Here is a 22,373-nt window from a genome sequence, read left to right on the forward strand (position 1 = left end):
ACATTCTAAAAAAGACAGTGGTTGATAAATAAGTAGTTTAACACAATGAACTTAAAAAGTATATATCCAAATACTGACATTGTATTTAGATTGTGTATTTGTGTTTGTTGCTAAGCTAAAGTTTTATGGGTGTAATGACGTTGTCTTATCTTTTTTTAAAAGTTATCTCTGGAATCGAACTCAAAAGGTGCGACTGCAGGATAGCTTTTCGGATCCCAAGCATGTGGTATCAGGAGTGCCGCAAGGGTCAATACTTGGTCCACTTTTATTTTTAATTTACACGTCAGACTTGCCTAATATTGTCAGTACATCTGAAATTTACCAATATGCTGACGACACGCAGCTGATTCACTACTTTGATTCCAATGAATATGAAGAGATAGGCAACAATATAAGCACTGAACTTGACCTAATATCGAAATACTCAAAGGAACATAACTTAATCATAAATCCTAATAAAACGAAGATGTTGCTATTTACTAATAAAAAGTCTCGTAGAATTATAACTTCAACGATAAAAATTAAATTAGATAATACATTAATTACTTTTTCTGAGAGTATAAAAGTTTTAGGTCTCACGTTAGATGCCTTTCTTAGATTCAGAGAGCATGTTAGTACTATTCTTCAAAAGAGCTATTTGCGTTTGCGTATGCTTTATGCTAATAAGTCAATATTAAACTTCAAGACTAGGAAAAAACTTGCCGAAACTTTTGTTATGTCAATTATCCAATATTGTCTCATAGTTTTCTTTCCGTGCTTGGACCAGCAGACACAATATCGCTTACAACGTGTGCAAAATACCTGCTGTAGACTTATCTTTGACCTAGGAAAGTTTAATCATGTGTCCCAAGGCATGTATGATTTGGGGTGGTTAAAAATACCTTATCTATATAAGTTTTTGTATACTGCACCTTAGTATATCGCCTTTATAAGTCCAAAGCTCCGATATATTTGAGGAACTTATACCTAGAAATCATGTACATGCTCGAATTATTAGGCAAAACACTCTGACTATGCCCCATCACTCAATGGCTCTCTTTGAACGATCATTCACTTACAACGCAGTCAAATTTGTGAACGTCTTTAGGCCTGATTTTAGCAATGGCCTGTATGTTTTTAAAAAACATTTCAAGAACCTGTTTCTACAGGAATCATTTAGGTAAATCAAAAGATTTTCTTATTTCTGTCAAATGAATATTGTTTTATTTTCTACTGATTTATGTTTGTTTATTTTGTTTTTTTTTTTGTGTAATTTAAGAAGGTTAAGAGTTTAAGAGTAGCTTTTAGCTAATCTTCGCCTTCGAAGGCAAAACTATGTAAAACTATGTATTTGCTAAATAAAGGCGCTTTATTATTATTATTATTATTATTTGTTTACGAAGTTTCTCTTGTTTTAAACGAATTAAGACATATTATTAAGATTAACCCTCAAACAGGAAAGACTAAGATAGCCTCTAGTATGCTTGTTTGCGTCACACCAATTTTTAATAAGTTTAATATCATTGTTTATTGTTTCTTGCAATGTATTGTTATTTGTTCCTAGCCACAATAATAATATTGATTAGACTGATAGATGCTAGTTAATACTGATAGACGCTAGAGTGTTGATGTAAATGAGAAACAATAAAGGACCAAGAACCGATCCTTGAGGAACCCCACGATCAATATTCTGCACATACAAAGTACTGTGTTGGCCCTTAACCACCTGTCTTCTATTTGCTAGATATGACTCAAGCCACATCAAAGAACAGCATCTAAATCTATAGCAATAGGTAGCTTTTGCAGCAATATTTTACGATCCACACTATCAAAGGCCTCGGAAAAATCATAAAATGCCGACGCAGCCATCTCTCCCTTGTTTAATCCCAAATAGAGTTTCTCCAAAAGTTTAAAAACTGCATCTACTGGTGATGCTCTTTCCGTCCCGAAAACCAAACTAGTTGCTATTTAATAAATTGTGCCTGTCAAGACTTGAAGTAATTCTAATTTTGACAATTTTTTCGATTATTTTTGATAGAGTTGGAAGCATTGAGATCAGCCAAAAACATGAAGGGTTATTAGTGTCACAGCCCTTAAAAAGAGGTTTCACCAAAGCCGTATACACACTATCAGGGAAAACTCCCCTGTCAAAAGAAATCTTTATAACTACACATAACTCGACAAGTACAGAATCTGGCAGATTTATAAACAACTTAACTGAAATGCCATCAATACCTGCCTTTTTAATAGAAATTAATACTTTTTTAATTTCGTTTAAGTCAGGGTGATACAAACAAAATGAATCTCATACAGACAGATTCCTTAAAAATGACAAAAGAATAATATCAGAATATATATTTTTTCCCAAATTCTCAGCAATAAAAGTTATTGAGTTTTTTCGGATCCATATCGCCCTGATAATTACCCTTGTTATTTCGATTCCCTCTTAAGTCATTCACTATGCGCAAAATTTCCTTTATTCTATCTTTCGCAGTACAAATTTTACTATAATAATAATTTTTCTTAGCATGAGATTTATATAATATGGTTTTACATTTATTACAAAAATTTATGTAAAAATTCTGAGCAGTTATATTTCCTAAGAGTATGCAAAAAACCTGATATTTCTCGAAGAAACCTTGATTCCCTTTGTCACCCATGTCTTTCTTATTTTTTGTTTTATAATTTTTAAAGGAAAATACTTCTCAAATAAGCTGACTAGTTTAGCATTAACTTCATTTAGTAGATCAGATGACATATAAATTTCATTCCAATTAATTTTATTGCAATTATTTCTTAATCCTAAAAAACTTGATTTGTTATACAGGGTGTTTCGGGAGGGAAAGGAAATATTTTGGGAACATGTTCAGAAGGTCAAAATAACCGTTTCTGAAATAATCGGTTCTGAAGTTTTTTTGTAAGATTTTATATTTTAAAAGCAACACAAACAAATACTAGTAAAAAAACAAAATTTCACTAATTTAAAATGTTTTCGAAAATACCCCCACCAACATCAAGGCAAGTTGCAGCACGTTTGTTAAGCGCTCGTGTTGCGCGTTTAATTGCTTGGGGATTGTTTTTAATAATATTTGAAGCATTCAAAATTTTATTGTGGAGTCTACGGTTTCTACTGGTGTTTCATGCACTAGAGCTTTCATCCGCCCCAGATGCAATAATCCAGAGGATTTAAGCCTGGTGACCTCATTGGCCAAACTTGAGGTACTCCTCTCTGCCAATCCAACGATCAGGAAAATGATTGTCTAAGAAATACGATACACGAATATCATGTATCATGTAGCATACTATCATGTATCCCTAGGGGTGAATTACGTAATGGAAACCTTGCTCTTTTCAAATTTAAACACTCGAATTAATCAAACTGACAACGATGCTTGTCAAAACTACCAGTCAATTAAAATAGGTATTACCAAACAATAATCAGTCGTGGCAAGTCTGCTATTACAAACTGCTATTACAAACTTTTGCTGTATCAGGGTGCTCTGTTAAGTGCTTTGGAGAGGGGTGAACAAGTGGATGTAATATATACAGACTTTTCCAAGGCATTTGACAGTGTCAACCATAGCTTATTATTAGAAAAATTGAGACTTTTTGGTTTTTCAGATTGTTTGGTGGCCTGGTTTGCAAGTTTTCTTTCTGACAGATTTCAGCAGGTACAAATTGGGGATGCCAGGTCGCATCTTATCAGTGTGACCTCTGGGGTTCCATAGGGTGGTCATTGTTCTCCCCTGTTGTTCAATATTTTCATTAATGATATTTTGGTTTGCTTTAAAAATAGTATTTTTTTGTTATTTGCCGATGATTTAAAGTTTTATAGGGTGATCAGTTCAGAACAAGACATGGTTCTCTTGCAAGATGATTCGAATAGATTGTGTGAATGGTGTGTTGGTAATAGTTTGGCTCTGAATGTGGATAAATGCAGTTACATTAGTTTCTACAAAAGAAACAAACGGGTAACTTCCTCCTATACTATTGATAATGTTAATCTTAGGTACACTGAAGTAGTAAAGGACCTTGGTATCTTTTTTGATGAACAATTGAATTTTAATACCCATGCAAATACTATTATAACTAAAGCATCTAAGGTCCTTGGTTTTGTCCTGCGCAATTATAAGGATCTGTCGGTTGAAACTTGCAAAAGGTTGTACATATCACTTGTTGTCTCTTTGTTGGAGTATGGATCAATAATTTGGTCTCCTCTGTACATGAATAATTGTATGGCACTGGAGAGGGTTCAAAATAAATTTCTACGATTCTGCCTTTATAAACTTCGCATTCCAGTTCCTAATGACCATTGTTATGATGAAGCAATGAACTCGCTGAATATGCGGAGTTTACTTAGGAGACGCACTGAGAATGATTTGGTGTATATTTATAAACTTTTGAATGGCCTTGTGATTTGTCCCGAACTACTTAATAGGATTTCATTTAATATTCCATACCGTAATCTGAGGGCAAATCGATTGTTTTCTTTGCCTTATCATCGTACCAACTATGCTATGCACTCGCCTGTCGAAAGGACCTTGAGGCTGCTAAACTCTACTGGAATTGAAGTTTTGGGAATTTCCTTATTGCATTTTAGGAGTCTTATTAAGAGTTTGTAGGATTTTGTTTTTTGAATTAATTTTGCTCCATGATTAATAATTTGAAATACATTTGATTATTGTCATTGATAATAATATATTTCGTTTTTTCTTAGCTAATTTTGCATTGTTAATTGTTCTGATTTTGAGAGAATATTGTTACTATTTGTAAAACGGTTTAATTATCCTTGGTATTAAGATTAAGTCTGATAATTATTGTTAATTAGTAATAAGTGGTTAGGTAGAATAGCTTTTATTTCTTTTTCAGAAATATATATGTTTTTTGTAATGGGGTTGATCCCGTGTATAAATAAATAAATAAATAAATAAATAAAATAAATAATGAAAGACCTGCAATGTGAGTTAGAAGTACAGAGACCGTAATTATTCCAAAAATTTACAAAGAAAACTTTAGAGCCGATTATTTCAGAAAGGGTTAAGAATCGGATTAAAACATATGGGTTAATTTATCTTATTTCGACCTTCTGAATATGTTCCCAAAATATTTCCCTTTCCTCCCGAAACACCCTGTATATCCTTTCTTACCAGTTTAGAATTTCGAATTTTTAAATTAATTTTAGGTAATACGGCTTCATGGTCTGATAGAGCCGACTACACAACCCTAGTATCACAAGAGACACTTACATCATTGAAGTTTTTACGGAGATCCCATTTTAATTACTTTAAACAAAAATGAGCCACGAACTGATGTATTTTTCAGTCCGTGTGTGGAGAAACCTTTTTGAAATAAAATCGAACTGCACAGTTTTGCCTTGAGGAAAAACTGTATGTGTGTGCCTACCTTTACTTTGATAATTGTATAATGAGTTTTCCTTAAATAAATAAAATTAAATCCGGCAACGTCATTCTCCCCCCCCAGTGAATTTCTCATTCTTGTCAAATGTCAATTGTCACGACCTCGCCACCATTATCCATTGTATCACTTTGTTTATGTTTTTTTTTTAGTTTTTATCCAAAATTTCTCTTAAAATTCCAGTAAAAATGTCAAGTAAAGTTCTATTATTTAGCTAATATACCGCAAGTTAACCATAAGAACCCAAAAATGGTTTCAATTTTGTTCGTGTTGCTCCTGTTATCCAGCGGGTGCGACTGCGTTCATTACGGCACTACCAGAGTCAGTGATGGCGAAGACGTTCTTCCTTCACACGACAATTGCCAACCCATTACCATCCCTTTTTGCAGTGACATAGCGTATAACCAAACCATAATGCCGAATTTATTGGGACACAGTAGACAGGAAGAAGCTGGTCTTGAGGTCCATCCCTACTTCCCTTTAGTGAAGGTTAATTGCAGTCCAGACTTGAAATTCTTTTTATGTTCAGTTTTTGCCCCTGTTTGTACTATATTGGAGCACCCTATACCACCATGCAGGGCTTTGTGTCTTTCAGCTAAGGAGGGTTGCGAAGGTATTATGGTTAAGTTTGGATTTCCTTGGCCAGCTAGTCTAAATTGTGATCTGTATCCAGATAACACTCTGGGAGACCAGCTTTGTGTGGGGCAAAATAAATTAACTGTACCCGCGAGTACCCACAGTACCAGTACCTCAAAATCTAAATATGCAAACCATTTTGACATACCTACAAAGGGTAAAAATTTTGGATTTGTTTGTCCAGAACAATTTAAAGTGCCTAGCGTTTTGGAGTATAGTTTTAAAGTTGGTAATAAGGTTGAGAAAAACTGTGGAGCCCCTTGTCACATGATGTTTTTCAATGAAGCCAAAAGACAGTTTTCAAGAGTCTGGGTGGGTATTTGGGCCATGTTGTGCTCAGTTAGCTGCCTATTTACCATATGCACATTTCTAATAGATACCGACAGATTCCGTTACCCAGAAAGACCGATAATATTTTTGTCAGTATGTTATTTTATGGTGGCATGTGCCTATTTAGTAGGTTTCTTTGTGGGAGACAGTATCGCCTGTCGTGAACCATTTCCATCAAAGCATGGTAATGTGAGTGTTAGTACCATTACTCAAGGTATCAAACATGAGTTTTGTACCATTTTGTTTATGATGTTGTACTTCTTCAGTATGGCCTCTAGTATTTGGTGGGTTATTTTAACATTGACATGGTTTTTGGCAGCCGGGTTAAAGTGGGGACATGAAGCCATTGAGGCAAATTCTCACTATTTTCATTCAACAGCTTGGGCAGTACCTGCAGTCAAGACTATGGCTATTTTGGGTATGGGAAAAGTCGATGGTAAGTAGAATAAAATAGTATACAATATTTTTTAAAAATACATGGCTTTTCCATAATTTACATACATAAGTCTAATCTAATCCAATAAAAATTACAAATAATTATCAATATATGTATATATGATCAAAGGCATCTCAGTAAAGTCAATGAACATAGGTTGTGTGTAATTTGCTGACCAAGAATAAAAGCCTGCTACAAAAGCTATTTACAGACAGAAACTGTTCAAACTTAATATCTAATAGCAGTATATGTATGACAGCCTGCTACCAAAAAATAATTGAAATAACACCCCTCTAAGGGGTAGTTTGTATTTGTCAATCTATATCGTTGCACTGGACTTTAGCACATTTTTATTAGACATTGACAAATACAAACTACCCCTTGGAGGGGTGTTATTTCAATTATTTTTTGGTAGCAAACACTTATATGTATAGTAACATCAGTTATCGATTTTGAATAGTTTCCGGCGGTAAATAGTTTTGGTAGCACATTTTTATTAGAAATTGATAAGAACAAACTACCCCTTAGAGGGGTGCTATTTCGATTATTTTTTGGTAGCAAGCACTTATATGTATAGTAACATCAGTTATCGATTTCGCATAGTTTTTGATGATAAATAGCTTTGGTAGCACATTTTGATTTTTGGTCAGCAAATTATTTTTACCCATGAACATAAGACTTATAAAGCTACATATGTTTTAAGTTTCATTTAAAATGTCAATATAAAATTTACAATACTATTCTATCATTTTAATCAGTTAATTGAAATGTGATTTTTACACAAGCATCTGCCATGGATTCCATATTCCTTAATTAAATTAATGAACTATTTCAATTAAATAAAAATTAAGGTATAAACAATGCCAATAATATGTAGATTCATAGTTACGAAATGACATTTAACAGAAGTGATTAAAATACATACAACCATCAATAAACAAATTCACTTAAACTCTAGTAGGATTAATGAATGAGTATGATTAAGGAATCTGAAAATATTATGCAAATTATACAAACTTAAAAATGAAGCTACAAGTAATATTATGATAAAGGGTAAGGACATATCTACATTTATTTGATAATCAAACACATTAAAGTGCATCAGTTGTTAAATATTTAGGTTTATTGATTAATAGCAGTGTCATGGAACTGACATATTAATGGTATTAGGACAAAAATATTACAATTTGTAGTAATAGTACATAAATTAAAATGAGAAAACACCAAGCTAGAAATTAAAGCACAACAAAAAATGATTCAGGCAAGCAATTGGAGATATTGCTCCTCCCTCCAATCTTTTTAGCATGAGCAACAGCATTCATACAGTGATGCCATACTTCTAGGGAGAACTTACAGCATTTTCTAGCCCTATGGATTTTTAGGGAAATTTCCAAGGAATATTAATTGCACCTTCTCCTTACCTAGGTATTACAAAACCAATTTCTAAATAAAAATATAACTGAAGGGATAACTGAATTAAAGTTAGTACAAGAAACAATAACAATTAATAAAAACAAGGAAAAAAAACAACTAGCAACCCTAGTAATACTTACTTACTTAAACATAAAATAAGTAAGCCATTATATTATGCACATATTTACAGTAATTAAAAGAACCATTACCCCATTGCTACCCTAGCTATAAGTTATACAAGGTAAAATTTTTAAACTTAGACAACCTTCATGAATTGAAATTACTTCTTTATGTACATTATGTTATAAGTAAAAAGAATCCTCCTATTAAATTTGTTAATGTGAATATTATACATTATAACTCTACTAGGCAAAAGAATAAATTCTATAGACCAAAAATACAAAGGAATATCCGATTAAAATCTGTTTATCATTATAGTGCTAAGTTATATGATAGCTTGCCAATAGATATAAGAAATGTTCAGGGACAAAGTATATTTAAAAAAATTAAAGATGTTTTTAGTTACCTCTGTATGGTAATAAAATTGTTAAGTTACACTATCGGACAAAAGTAGAGAAACTTCTAAAAATTCTTTGATTTACGGAAACCATGTATTTAAATTAAATATTTACTACAAATATTGTAGTTCTCAACTACTGCGTTTTTTTACCGCATTTTACATGCCTCTTATCAGTTGTTTATTTACAATAAAAGAATTCAAATATTTTCGGATGGACATAAGTAGAGAAACCTAAATATCAATCGTCCAAATTTAGTATTTAGTTCGCTTTACGTGAGTTCTGTTGATAGTTTTGCATAGTTTTTTTAATCACAACATGCCTCGCGGAAGATATTTGTCTGAAGACCTTCGTAGAAAAATAGTTGATGCACACAAGAGTGGTATACGACAAGTGGACATTAGTAAAACGCTTAATTTGCATAAGTCCGTTGTTAGCAAGACAATTTCTAATTTTAAAACACGAAATTCAACAAAAAGCATTAAAAAAAGTGGCCGCCCAAGAAAAACAACCAAACACATGGAAATGATGATAAAAAGAATTGCCCAGTCTGATCCTCACAAATCAGCAAATAAAATTTTAAGTGAATTACCTGGTGTTAATGTTAGTTCTAAGACCATACAAAGACGACTGAGGGAAGGAGGATTATTTAGTAGAAGAGCCGCTAAAAAGCCGTTTATTAGCAAGAAGAATCAGAAGGCCCGACTCAACTTTGCACAAAAATATTTGCATTGGACAACCAACGACTGGAAAAAAGTTCTTTTTACTGATGAAAGTAAGTTCAATTTGTTTGGGTCCGATGGAATCTCATGGGTACATCGACCACAAGGCAAAAGATTCGATCCAAGATATACACAGCCTACGGTAAAGCATGGTGGTGGCTCCTGCATGGTATGGGGTTGCTTCTCTGGGTTCGGTACAGGACCATTACACATCATTGAGGGTATCATGGATCGATTTGTGTATTTAGACATCCTACAAAATGTAATGCTACCCTTTGCTGAGGATAATTTACCTTTGACTTGGATATTCCTACAAGATAACGACCCCAAACATAAATCAAAGGTTGTCAAAGATTGGTTTTTATCGGAAAATATTAGGGTTATGGACTTTCCTGCGCAAAGTCCCGATCTTAACCCGATTGAAAACCTCTGGGAGGAACTAGACCGGCGTGTAAGGCAACATCAGATCAGTAATAAAAATGATCTTATAAAAGTTTTACAAGATTCCTGGAATTCTATTGGAGAGGAAACCATTATGAAACTGTTGGAATCCATGCCAAATCGATGCCGCGAGGTGATTGCCAATAAGGGATACTCTACTTACTATTAATTTTTCTAAGATAGAAATAAGAAATAACTTGTACTTTTGGAATAAAATTTAGTTTCTCTACTTTTGTCTCATAAATATTTTGTTTAATTAAATTAAATCTTAGGATTTTCTTCTACAATTTATTTTACTTTATACAAATTAAGTCTTAACAATTATTGTTGATTTTCATTATGTGTAGAACTGCATTAGTTTTGAAGTATTCAAATAAAACGCAAATTTAAAAAGTTTCTCTACTTTTGTCGGATAGTGTACATCATGGAATTTACTTGGTTTAGGCCCTTTTTTTCCATGTTGTCTATATATATACATATTAATCTTGTTTTCTGTATTTAGAGTAAGCTGAATAGGATCATTACATATACAGTGAAAGCTCTCCTTGCGGACAGCTCCTATAAGCGGACATCTCTTTTAACCGGACAAAGTTCCTGGAACCGAATTTCAGCATATCATTTTCAATGTTAAATGCATTCCGATAAGCGGACGCTCTTATAAACAGACGCGGACACTAAATTTTTCTGTGTGTGATCAAAAAATCCCCCATAAGCGGACGCGAAACTCTAATACCCGGACGATTTTTAGTTCCGCTTATTGCAATGCACATATCTACATACATAAAATTCGATAATTCCCCGATTTACATTAGGTGATTCCCCATTTACGCATTGCGTTGGCTAGCCAGTATGTAATCTTCTGGTTTATCTTCAGTTCAGGCAAATTCGTAGTTGATTGAGATATTTTATTATTGTAACTGTAAAATGGCACCAAAAAAAATGATGCTCTCGTTAAAGGAAAAGATGGAAGTTGTTAATGTATTAGACAGAGAAAGTGTTTCAGTTCGTCATTTGGCAAAGAGGTTTAATATTGGGAAAACGCAAGCAGCTGAAATTGCCAAAAATAAGGAAGATATCAGGAGTAAATGGCAATCAGGAACTAATATAAATCAAAAGAAGGATTTTTAAAAAAAGAAAGGTTTTGCTATAGACAAAACATGTTTTGAGTGGTTTGTGAAAGCTTGAAGTCAGAACATTCCAATCTCAGGGCCATTCGTGAAAATGAAAGCCAAATAAATCGCCATTACTTTGGGCTATAATAATTTCAGTGCGTCCGACGGGTGGCTGCAAAAGTCGCGCAAGAGACATAGTGTGAGTTTCAAATGCATATCTGGCGAAGCTGCTGCAGTAAATCAAGATGATGTGTCACAATTTTTGGAGAAACTTCGTCATGTCCATGTTGCTTGGCTACAAACCAGAAGACGTGTACAACGCAGATGAAAGTGGACTTTTTATTTCGCGCATTGCCCGACAAAACTCTGTCCCTTAAAGGAGAAACATGTCGATACAACAGTTCAATAAAGTAACAAGTCCAAAAATTTCAAATTTTACTTATTATGTCTATTACTATCAGAATATACTAATTTATCAGTTGCCATAGTTAAAAAATCATATTTTGTATTGTATTTTAAAGATTGTGCCGCCTAAATATGGAACAACTCTAAATTTATATTTGTCTTATTTCTATAATGTAACAACTCGACTTGCTACGGTATAGAAATATATTGATTTTATTATTTTAGTAATGAGGTGTGTTTTGAGTTGCTTTAGTATTTATAAATTACTAAGTGAATTTATATTAAGTAAAATGGCTAAAAGTCATTCATTAGAAGAAAATATGGTGGGTTTAAAAACAATTTTAAGAACTTATTTTATTAAAAATACAGTTTTAAGATCTTAGTTTTTTTTATTTTACTATACTGATGAAGACAGTGATGATAATGTAGCAGCTAGAAAATATAGACCATCGGCATCCTATTCATCTAATTATGATAGAGATAATATTGAAAACGGAAATTTGCCAACAACCATAAAAATTAACTTGAAAAGGGCTAAGAAAACCTAAAAAAAAATATAAAAAGAATAAAAAGAAATTTGGGACACAGATTTATAAATACATTAAAAAAATAGGTGAAGAAAAGAAAATGAAAGAATCATGTCGACGAACGAAACGAAAAGTCACGAATTAAATGTTCAACAAAAATATCCGATGATCAACGTAAGTCGTATTTCTTCACGTTACCGATCGAATCGTATTTCCGAAATTACTGCAACATACAGTAGCATAAAAGAGGGTAAATTACACATTATAGATTGAAGATAAAGTATACCAAGTATCCATTATTTCCAGGAAGGCACAAATAAAGAATACTCAGATAGAAGTTTAAATATTACTATAATGTAATCTGCAATTTTTAATAAATTAAACTTTTAATTATTAAAATTAATTAAAGCAAAAGCAAAATTCAAACAAAAGCGAATATTGCTTTTCATGTTCCTAAAAAAGATTAATGTGGTCTCTGGGTCACCTAGGTGAATGGAAATAAGCAAAAAAACGAAATTAAAAGTAAATATTAATATAATTTATTGAAAAAAAATATACTGTCAAGGATAAATTAATTATATTAAATTAAGTGACAACAACATTCAAGTTTTGTGTTTTGATCTTCAGTATTTATATACCTTGTAGTGAAATTAATACTTTTTATAATTTACAAAGAATAAATTTTGCTTTTTTGGCATGAAAGAATTGCTAAAACAGGAGCAAATGAAATTGGCAGTTCTGTGTAAAATTTTTTAAAGTGTGAGTCATGCAAGAGTAAAAATAGTTGCACAGGGTAAGGTGTACCTGTTCTGTATGGTTAATTCAGAAATCTTTTTTTTAATTTTTAATAGAAAATATAATATTTAATAATATTTTATCGTTAAAGTCCATAATATTATCATAATTTTGCTTTACATGTCCATAATATATTTATTATCAACATGTTTACAAAAAATTTAGTTCATTATTATAACGACTCATCAAAAGTTAAAATTTTTATTACTTTAAATAAAAAATTTCCAAAACTTAAGCACCATTTATACCTAGACTTTTATTTGCATACATACAAAAATACAGTGGAGAAAAATATTTTGGCTTATAATGCATAAAATTCAATATTCTTTATTTTCTTAAATATCGGTCATTTTTATTTGTTACGTTATTGAATTGAGGTATCGATGTGTGGGTGGAAAGTTTTCTAAAGATACACTAACCATTTTATTCTGTGCAAATATGGCCGGTGAAAAATGCGATTTGATTGTGATCGGGAAAGCGGCTCGTCCCCGTGCTTTAAAAAAAGGTTGCTATTAAGGATCTACCAGCGACTTGGAAATCCAACAAAAAGGCATGGATGACCCGAAAAATCATGTCTGAGTGGTTACTGGAATTCGACCGGAAAATGGGAATCCAAAAAAGGCAAGTTCTTTTATTTTTAGACAATGCATGCTCTCATCCTCGTGATCGGAAAATGAAAAATGTGAAAATTATATTTTTACCACCAGATACAACTTCAGTTTGTCAGTCCTTGGATCAAGGTATTATACAGAACTTTAAATTTTATTATCGGCATTTTTTTTTAAACATATTTTAACAAAAATTGACGATATCCAAAGCTTATCTGAGCTTACAAAGTCTATTAATGTGTTTTTGAGAAGCTTTGTATTTTATAAAAACAGCATGGGATAAAGTATATTCCTCTACAATTAAGAACTGTTTTGGCAAAGCTGGATTCAGAAAAAGTGGATTTAGCTCAGAATTTGCTGAGCAAAATTATTGCGATGCTGAAGACGATCTGTCTTTAGCGACACTTGCTTAGTTACTGCGACATGCCAAACATTTAGGAGTAGCAGACCCCCAGAAAGTAGACGATTTCCTGGCCTGGACAATAACATAACAACAAAAGAAAATTCCATTGACAACTTTTCGAATTTGGATGTAGAAAGCCCAGGCCAACTTGAATATGGTAGTTTAAACGACTCAGAAGAAGAAGTGGAACTGGTGGACTCACTAAGAGGTTCAAAAACTAGAAATTCATATGGGGAAGCTCTAAGTCATATTTCTATATTGAAAAAATTTGCTAAAGATGATTTCACTGCATTTCAACATTTAAAAAATTTAGAAAGTTATTACGAAAATTGTCTCCTTCAGCAAAAGATGGTGAAATTTCGTCAGACAAACATTTTAAACTTTTTTCAAAAAGCTAAAAAATAATGTTTTTTTTTATTCTCGTACCATGTACATATTGAAGCATTTATGTTTTTGTATGCGTATACATACGTATAGATATATAGCATAAATACATACTTTAAAAATGTGGCGAGTTTCTGTTTCATTTTTCTCATGATTATGTATTACCTCATTTCCTCATGATTATATACCTCGTTATTTATAGTCTATACTCACATACTTTCTTTTAAACGGACACCTCCCATAAGCGGACAAAAGTTACGGAACCGTGAGTGTCCGCTTATGGGAGCTTTCACTGTATCTTATTGTGATTGATAAAGCTATTCTGAAAGAAACAAGCTTACTATAACTAGATCAGTATTCATTCATTTAAGGGTTTTAGTGGTTTGTCATATAATTATTAATATTCATATATATGTTTTTATGGTTGTTATTTAACAATAGATTTACATGAAATATGCATTTCTTCAGATAACAAATAAAGTTTGACTTCATCTCACTTATATGGTCTTTTTCAAATTATGTACAAGAAATATACATAGAAGTAAATACAAATTCTTACTAGATATATCTTTGATTCTGTCTAAATGTTCATTTAAATATTATTGCAACACAATAATATTTCAAGAAAAGATATACTCTGAACTTATACTTTCTCTTTCAATTTCAATCTGTATGTGTAATAAATTATATAACATCTTAAACAAAAAATACTTAATTTAAACTTTAGTTAAGTCAATCTTAATGGTATTTATTTAAATGACATTCCATTTTCATCAGCAAATTCTATGCCCTTATATTTTTAATAAAAGATGTTCTGATTTTCTATTTTTTATTTATAAAGAATCTACATATAACACCTGACTTTATCTGTAGGTGATGTCCTGAGTGGGGTATGCTATGTAGGTATTTGGAATGTGGAAGCCATGCGGACATTTGTCTTAATCCCTCTAGTGGTTTATCTGGTACTAGGAACTATTTTTCTTACCAGTGGTTTTGTCTCTCTATTCCGCATTAGGACAGTAATGAAACATGAGGGAACCAAAACAGAAAAACTGGAGAAATTAATGATAAGAATTGGAATTTTTTCAGTTTTGTACACCTTACCTGCCCTGATCGGTAAGAGGTTTGATTTGAGGCTAGCTTAGAATTTTAATGAATGTATTTTAGTTATTGCATGTTTGTTCTATGAGAGTTCCTACTATGATGATTGGATGAAGACATGGTGGGGTGACATTTGCTATAATACCAAATACTCTGTGCCTTGTCCAATTTCAGGTAAGGCTGATTTAATTGCTTCATTATTTACATATTAATGATTAAAAAAATATATCAATATTTACAATTATTTTTTGTTGCATTTAGGGAGCAAATATACAAAATCTTACCCATACTTTGAGGCATTTATGCTCAAATATCTCATGACCATGATTGTGGGCATCACTTCCAGTGTCTGGATTTGGTCCGGATTTGGAAAAACCGTTCACAGTTGGCGCGTTTTCTTTAATAGTTTAAAGAAAAGACGTGTAGAGGCCTATGTCTAATTTACAGGCTTAATATTATGATACTAAGTATCAAACATCACACATCATTAATGACTGATTTGTCAAATTGTGACAAAGGGGAATAAGGGAATGAAAAATATATATTTTTAATGTTGTACCACAACTGTTAAGTGTTTTTAACAATTGATCGGGTTGCTTATTAGAAAACAAAAAATTTTTTGAAAAAGTTGCCGCTATTTACAATTATTGTTTATTGACTCTGTATTTAATACTTTGTGAAATAAGATTTTTATCTTAAGCAATGCATCCGATCTGTATTTGAATATTCTTTAAAATAATATTGTTATCTTAGGATATCTTCAAGTATTAATTTGTTCCCATAGAGATTTACCATTTTTGCCCTGTACAAAAATGAATTTAAAACTTAAGTGCCTCTACTCTATGTCAATACCGCTATAGGGTGGCTCTAAAAAAACGTCAATAAGTGAAAACAAAAATAATATCTTCCGCTTATTCTAAACTACCGTACTGTGATTAAATCAGCACATTTTAAACAGTATTTTCGACAATTTAAGATATATGTCATAAACCAGATGGCATCCGTTTCTCGACGCACATTAATAGAAAATGAATAGTACATAATATTTTTCTATGCTATAAATTTTTGTTTTAGAATTTAGTTTTATATACCGTGCAGCAATATTTTGCTTTGTAAGTGTCCAAAATAATCTATGTAGTATTATTTGTTGTAAAAATATGTATATATGTTAAGTACCCTGAAATTCACCGCCGAACACTTGTTTTGACCCAAGGGATACATCTCAAACTTTCGGTAGTTTATTTGAGTTTTTGACTGATTTTTTATGCTAAGTATATAATGAAACGTTTTAGTTTTAAGTTTTAAGAATACTCTATCAGCTGTTGAAAGTTGAAATTTTGAATATTTAGAGTAAATCGATGTATATTAACATTAGATGTAAGGCTTTCTTTTACATAAAATTTAGGAAATTAACATTTTTTTAAGTGTCAAATTGTAAGACATGCGTATGTGCAAATATTGTTTATTACCCAGTGCAAAAACTGCCTTAACTATATTATTGGATTATTTTTTGTACACATTATTTACAATAAAATGTTTATAAATTGTATTCTGATTTGTTTTTTTCTTCTGTAGCCTTCCTTTCCTTTTTTAAAAACGTACTGGGTTATGTATATACTTTAAAAATCATACTAGAGTTAAGATTTTTTAAACATAGTTTAAGATTCAAGTTATGGACATCCTATATATTGGGGAGGCGAAGGATTTAAACGGCCCTCTATTTTAATATAATAATAATAAGCCTTTATTTCCAACAGGCAACTTGCCCAATAACAGGAAACAGTTGCAAAACAATGAAAAATATAGTTAAAAAAACACACACACAAACAAACCTAAAAGAAAGAAAAAAAGTAAAGTAAAGTCACAATCTCAAAAGTTATCCAAAAAATTAGAATAAATAACTATTAATATGATATAAAACTTAATTATAAAAGTTTAACAAGATAATCACATATTCAACAAAATTAAATTAACTGCAATATACCTACTAACTATAACTTAAACACATGGGTCTTAATCCCAAGAGTAATGATCCACCAAGATATCGACAATCACATGAACCGGAGAGAAATTTACATCGCACATGTGACAGATCACAGATCCGATTAAATATAGCGCATATTGTATATAGTGGCGATTTCAACAGGATGTTAGTATGAGGCCTTGGCAGAAAGAATGTTAGGGGATGTCTAGCATTAAGCCTAGGCACCATGAAACGTACACCAGAAAGAAGTACAGGACTATCAATGAATCCATTCAGTAACCCATGCAGGAATTTTACAGAGAAGATCATTCTTCTGAGATGTAATGGATGTAGATTGAAGCGTTCCATATCCAGCGTTAATAGTTGCCGATGATCAAACCCCCTTACCGGATATATGGCATCCTGCCTGAAGGCTTAAAACTTACCAAATCTACGCTGAACAGATTCAAGGAGACCAACATGATTCTGATAGAGCGGGTTCCATATAATGCAGCCAAACTCCAGTTTTGATTTCACAAAGCAACAGAAAAGCAGTCTTAATGTAGATTCCAAAGTAAAACTCTGAGAACTTCTAATTATGAACCCAAGCCTTCTCAGGGCTGACTTGACTATGTTGTTGAAGTGTGGAACGAATGTAAATTTAGAGTCAAAGGTGATACCAAGATCAGTAATTTGCTTTAATCTACTCAAAATAGTATCATTAATAAAGTAATTAAAATTTAAGGGTGTTTTTGATCTAGAGTAACTGACCACACTACATTTAGCCGCATTCAAGCCTAACCTGTTAACAGCTAGCGCACCATACCTCCAATGCATTTAGACAGTTCTGAAGAAAAACACAATCCTCCAAACCATATACATTTAAATATAGCTTCAAATCATCGGCAAAAGCCAGCCTATGCCAAGTGAGTGACTCAATCAAGTCATTTATAAAAAAACTAAACAGGAGCGGACCCATCAGGTTCGAGCCCTGTGGCACACCCGACGTTACTTTAAAAAGTTTCGATTTAAAGCCCTCATATTCCACATATTGAGATCTACCAATCAAGTAGGAATGAAATAAATTAAATAATCTCCCTAAAAAACCAGTTTAATTTATGCAGAGTTAATTTATGCAGCAAAATATAGTGATCTATCCGATCAAAGGCTTTTTGGAAGTCTGTATATATAACATCGACTTGAGTATTAACATCAAGTGATTCACAGATGTGGCTAGACAGACAGGATAAGTTAGTAACACAAGATCGCCCGCTAAAAAATCCATGCTGGTCTACAGAGATGAGTTCTTTTGCGTGACTAAATAGCGACCGATTCAAGATAATTTCGAAAATTTTTGAGAAGTTACAGAGTAATGAGATTGGTCTGTAGTTCACGATTTGATCAGAGTCCCCAGCTTTTAAAATAGGTATTATTTTAGCAGTCTTCCAAATTTCAGGAATTTGTTCTGTTGACAGTATTAAGTTGAAAATGTAGATCAGCGGATCAGCCAGGACACCAATGCAATCTTTAACCAAGAAGCGAGGCACACCGTCTACACCAGGTGTTAACTTATTTTTGAGTTTTTTACTAGCCAAAATAATCTGGGAAGCATCAACGTTGGAAATGTCAAAGTGGGGCACATTATCAGACGTCGACGAATGGTTAATGAAATTTGATTGTATAAATGCCTCACCAAAGAACAGTGCAAAAGCATCAACTATGTCTTGTGGGTCTTTAATTACCACGTCATCGGGTAGCCTCATCATACCAGGAATCCTTGTGCCAGCCTTCCTAGAACCAATAAAATTCCAAAAGCTAGATGGGTCCAAAGAAATATTCCTTTCGGTGTTTGATATATACAACTTATATTCATTGCGTATTTGTAGTTTGATAAGGCGTCTAAGAGAATGGAATTTACTTTGAAAGAATGGAGAATTGTACATTTTAAAGTCCTTGAAAGCCTTTTCTTTCCTATAGATGTTCTTAGTCAACTCTCGAGAATAATAATTTGGAAATCTTCTTTTATGTTGCTGCTTAAGAGGAATGTGTGCGGCAAATATGCCATTCAATATATCATATAGGGCCCCACATGCATCATTATTAACGTTAGAGGATAAATACACAGTAGACCAGTCAGCTTCAAGGATCGAGTCATAAAGGAGATGGAAGTTGGCCTTTCTAAAATTAAAAGAATGGGATAAGTTTTTATTAAGCTGAAAATTATATAATATGATTTTACCATGAAATTATTAAAATTTGGTATTTTTTTTTAATAAAATAGATATTCTCGGCTTGAATCGATTACATTTTTACATTATATTTATGAATTAATTAAACATAATAGTAATTATGATATGTTCGTAATTAAGTTTCATAATTTTTTATGACCTTAACAGAAATCAGCAGGAAACCGTTGTTTAAGGGATATCTCTGAAAATCTGCATATTAGCCTGTTGGTCACCTTGTAGCACCAGTATATTAAGCTCTTTTTTTTTAATTACAAATCTTTGGATTTGTTTTATTGTTGTTAAATGAAAGATTAAAATATTTGCTAGGATTTTTGCAATACAGTCGTAATAAATATACCGACCGATTAGTGCTATATACTCTGTGATTAAGTGCTGTTAATTTCTTGATGACTAATATAAATGTCTTATTATTATTTTTTACGAGAAAATTGACTTAAACTTGACAAGAAATCTTGATCTTAGACACGTCTATATACCTAAATTTTCAATATTAATTTTCTCCTCATCATCAATGCTGCTTATCTGCTTATAATCTAAGAAGACTCTTTTTTTATATAGAAAGAACCACCAAGTTTTAATGATTTGGTGATATAATTGTAATTGAAATAAAAGTACGGTCTAAAAATCCTTAGTGTCCAGGACTAAGGAACCAAATTAAAGAATATTAAGCTTAGAATCAGATTCAACATCAAATGTATATAAATCCCAGCAGATTTCAAGATCTATGTGACAAGATCAATCAGTGTTTTCCTTAAAAGAGACTTAAAATGAAAAATAGAAAACCATGGGTCACAGCAGGCCTCAGAACTTTAGCTAAAAACCTCCGTTTTTTGGCTAAGTTCTGCTAGTTTACAACTAATGCAAACATTATTCTTTATCATCAGAAATATCGTAGTCTATACAGAAAGACGATAAAAGCAGCAAAGGTTAAATATTATAGTGACCGCTTGAATATGTCCTCAAATAGGCAGAGAGAATGTTGGTCAATTATAAATGACTTCAGGCATTCTCACAAGAAAGTTTCAGAACCAGAAGTAAGACTAAATAGTTTAAATGATTATTACTGTAATATTCCTCATTTATTGCTCAAGGATGTGAATACTAATATTGATCCTTTGCATTATATTCAACAAGTGTCAGTTCAAAATTCTTTTTTCTTTTATCCTGTTAGCCTTACTGACGTTAGAGATGCAATTAAAAGCTTAAAAAACCATAAATCAGCTGGAGCTGATGGGATATCATCAAAATTACTACTCCTTTTGCCTGACTCAGCATTGAATGCCTTAGTTTCTGCCATAAACAATTCCTTTCATAATGGCATCTTTCCAGCATGTTGGAAGGAGGCAGTGGTTAACCCTCTTTATAAGGGTGGAGATTTGAGTGAGCCTTGTAATTTCCGTCCAAATTCTATATTATCTAATAAAATGGAAAACTATAATTAAAATTCTTACCAAACCAGAATTAATTAAATTAAAAACAAATTTTGAAATATAGGTTGCTTTCACACGAACAAAATTAAGATGAATTTTTTACCTTGGACCAAGATTGTCTAATATAAAATTTGGTATATATTATTTAGAATTTGTATATAAGAAAATTTATGCATATGCATGGGTGTTTGAATTTTTCTTTCTTGTTTTTTTAAGCAGAAGTACAACCTTAAGCAAATGTAAATGTTAATCTTTTTGATGTTGTTGATAAAGCAAATTATTTAATTAACATTTTACCCAATCTTTTATTTTTTATTTAAGATAATAAAAAATAAAAGATTAGATAAAATGTTAAAATCTAAATGGTAAGAAATAAAGACAGAGTAAATCTTCCTTATATAAATCTCAAACATTATTGGTGTGAGTCGAATTGCTTAAGGAAAAGTGCATGTTATAATAGAATTTTATATATCTTGGTATACAACCTTAGAACATTGAAAGGCCTCAATTCTTCGCCTTTCAATTCGCTCGCCTTTCAATGTTCTAAGTATACAACCAATATATCCCTAAACTAATTTACAAATAATCAATATCTTTAAAAAAATCTGAATTTTTCAGGATTTCACTCTTATTATGATTCCAGTTTATATATATATATATGACCATCAAGTTTTATCTTATAACTTTATCGTTTTAAGAATACAGGGTTTCAAGCTATAGTTGTTAAGAACTTTTATATTTAAAAAGTTCTTAAAAACTTAAAATGGATTAGCGTTTCAAAGCGAAAGTAGTATTTTAAGTTTCCCGCCAATCTATAGACGTAATTTTAATTTGTTTCGTAAGAAGTGGCGTGGCGCTGTAATCGCATATAGAGAATTCGTAAATTTTAGACATTTTGCGAAACAAAAAGTTGTTTTTTTTCCTTGTCAATTTTTCTTGTAGTTACCTTTATTTAGTTATCCTTTTTTATTTAGAAATTGGTTGTAATACTGAGGTCAGGAGAAGGTGCAATTATTATTCTTTAGAATTTACCTAAAAATCCTTAGGGCTAGAAAATGCTGTAACTTCTCCCTAGAAGTAGGGACAATTCCCTAGAAACGGCATCGCTGTATGAATGCCGTTGCTCATGTTAAGAAGATTGGAGGCAGGAGAGATATCTCCAATTGCCTGCCTAAATAAAAAAATTTTGTGTTTTAATTTCTAGCTTGGTCTTGTCTCATTTTTATTTATGATAGAAAATATTGAGTGTTTTTAAATTTGTAATTACTTTGTAAGGTATTATGTTTTCTACTTTTAGATTGTAGTACTGTTTGGACCTGTTTCTCAGATTTCCTTGTATAATATTTATTATAGAGAAACGAGAATATATACTATTTCTCTGTCACTCCCCCTGTTACAGGTTCTCCGTCTACATATTTCGGCTTGTTTACATGCTGATTTTTATTTACTTTTTTCAGATGGGCGTTGCACAAACGCTTGTCCTTGAATAGAATTGTGGGAGTAGCG

The 22,373-nt window shown here is 32.0% G+C and overlaps 1 protein-coding gene across 1 annotated transcript; it reads left to right on the plus strand.

The window, feature by feature from the left end:
- Window positions 1–5,489: 5,489 nt before the first annotated feature.
- On the plus strand, window positions 5,490–16,774 carry LOC126740290 (frizzled-7). Its single transcript, XM_050446249.1, has 4 exons — window positions 5,490–6,796; window positions 14,998–15,240; window positions 15,292–15,399; window positions 15,487–16,774. The coding sequence occupies exons 1-4, from the start codon at window positions 5,644–5,646 to the stop codon at window positions 15,663–15,665; spliced, it is 1,683 nt and encodes a 560-aa protein (XP_050302206.1). The 5' UTR covers window positions 5,490–5,643; the 3' UTR covers window positions 15,666–16,774.
- The last annotated feature ends 5,599 nt before the right edge of the window (window positions 16,775–22,373 follow it).

Source organism: Anthonomus grandis, chromosome 9 (genome assembly GCF_022605725.1).
Source record: "Anthonomus grandis grandis chromosome 9, icAntGran1.3, whole genome shotgun sequence".
Taxonomy (NCBI): Eukaryota; Metazoa; Arthropoda; class Insecta; order Coleoptera; family Curculionidae; genus Anthonomus; species Anthonomus grandis.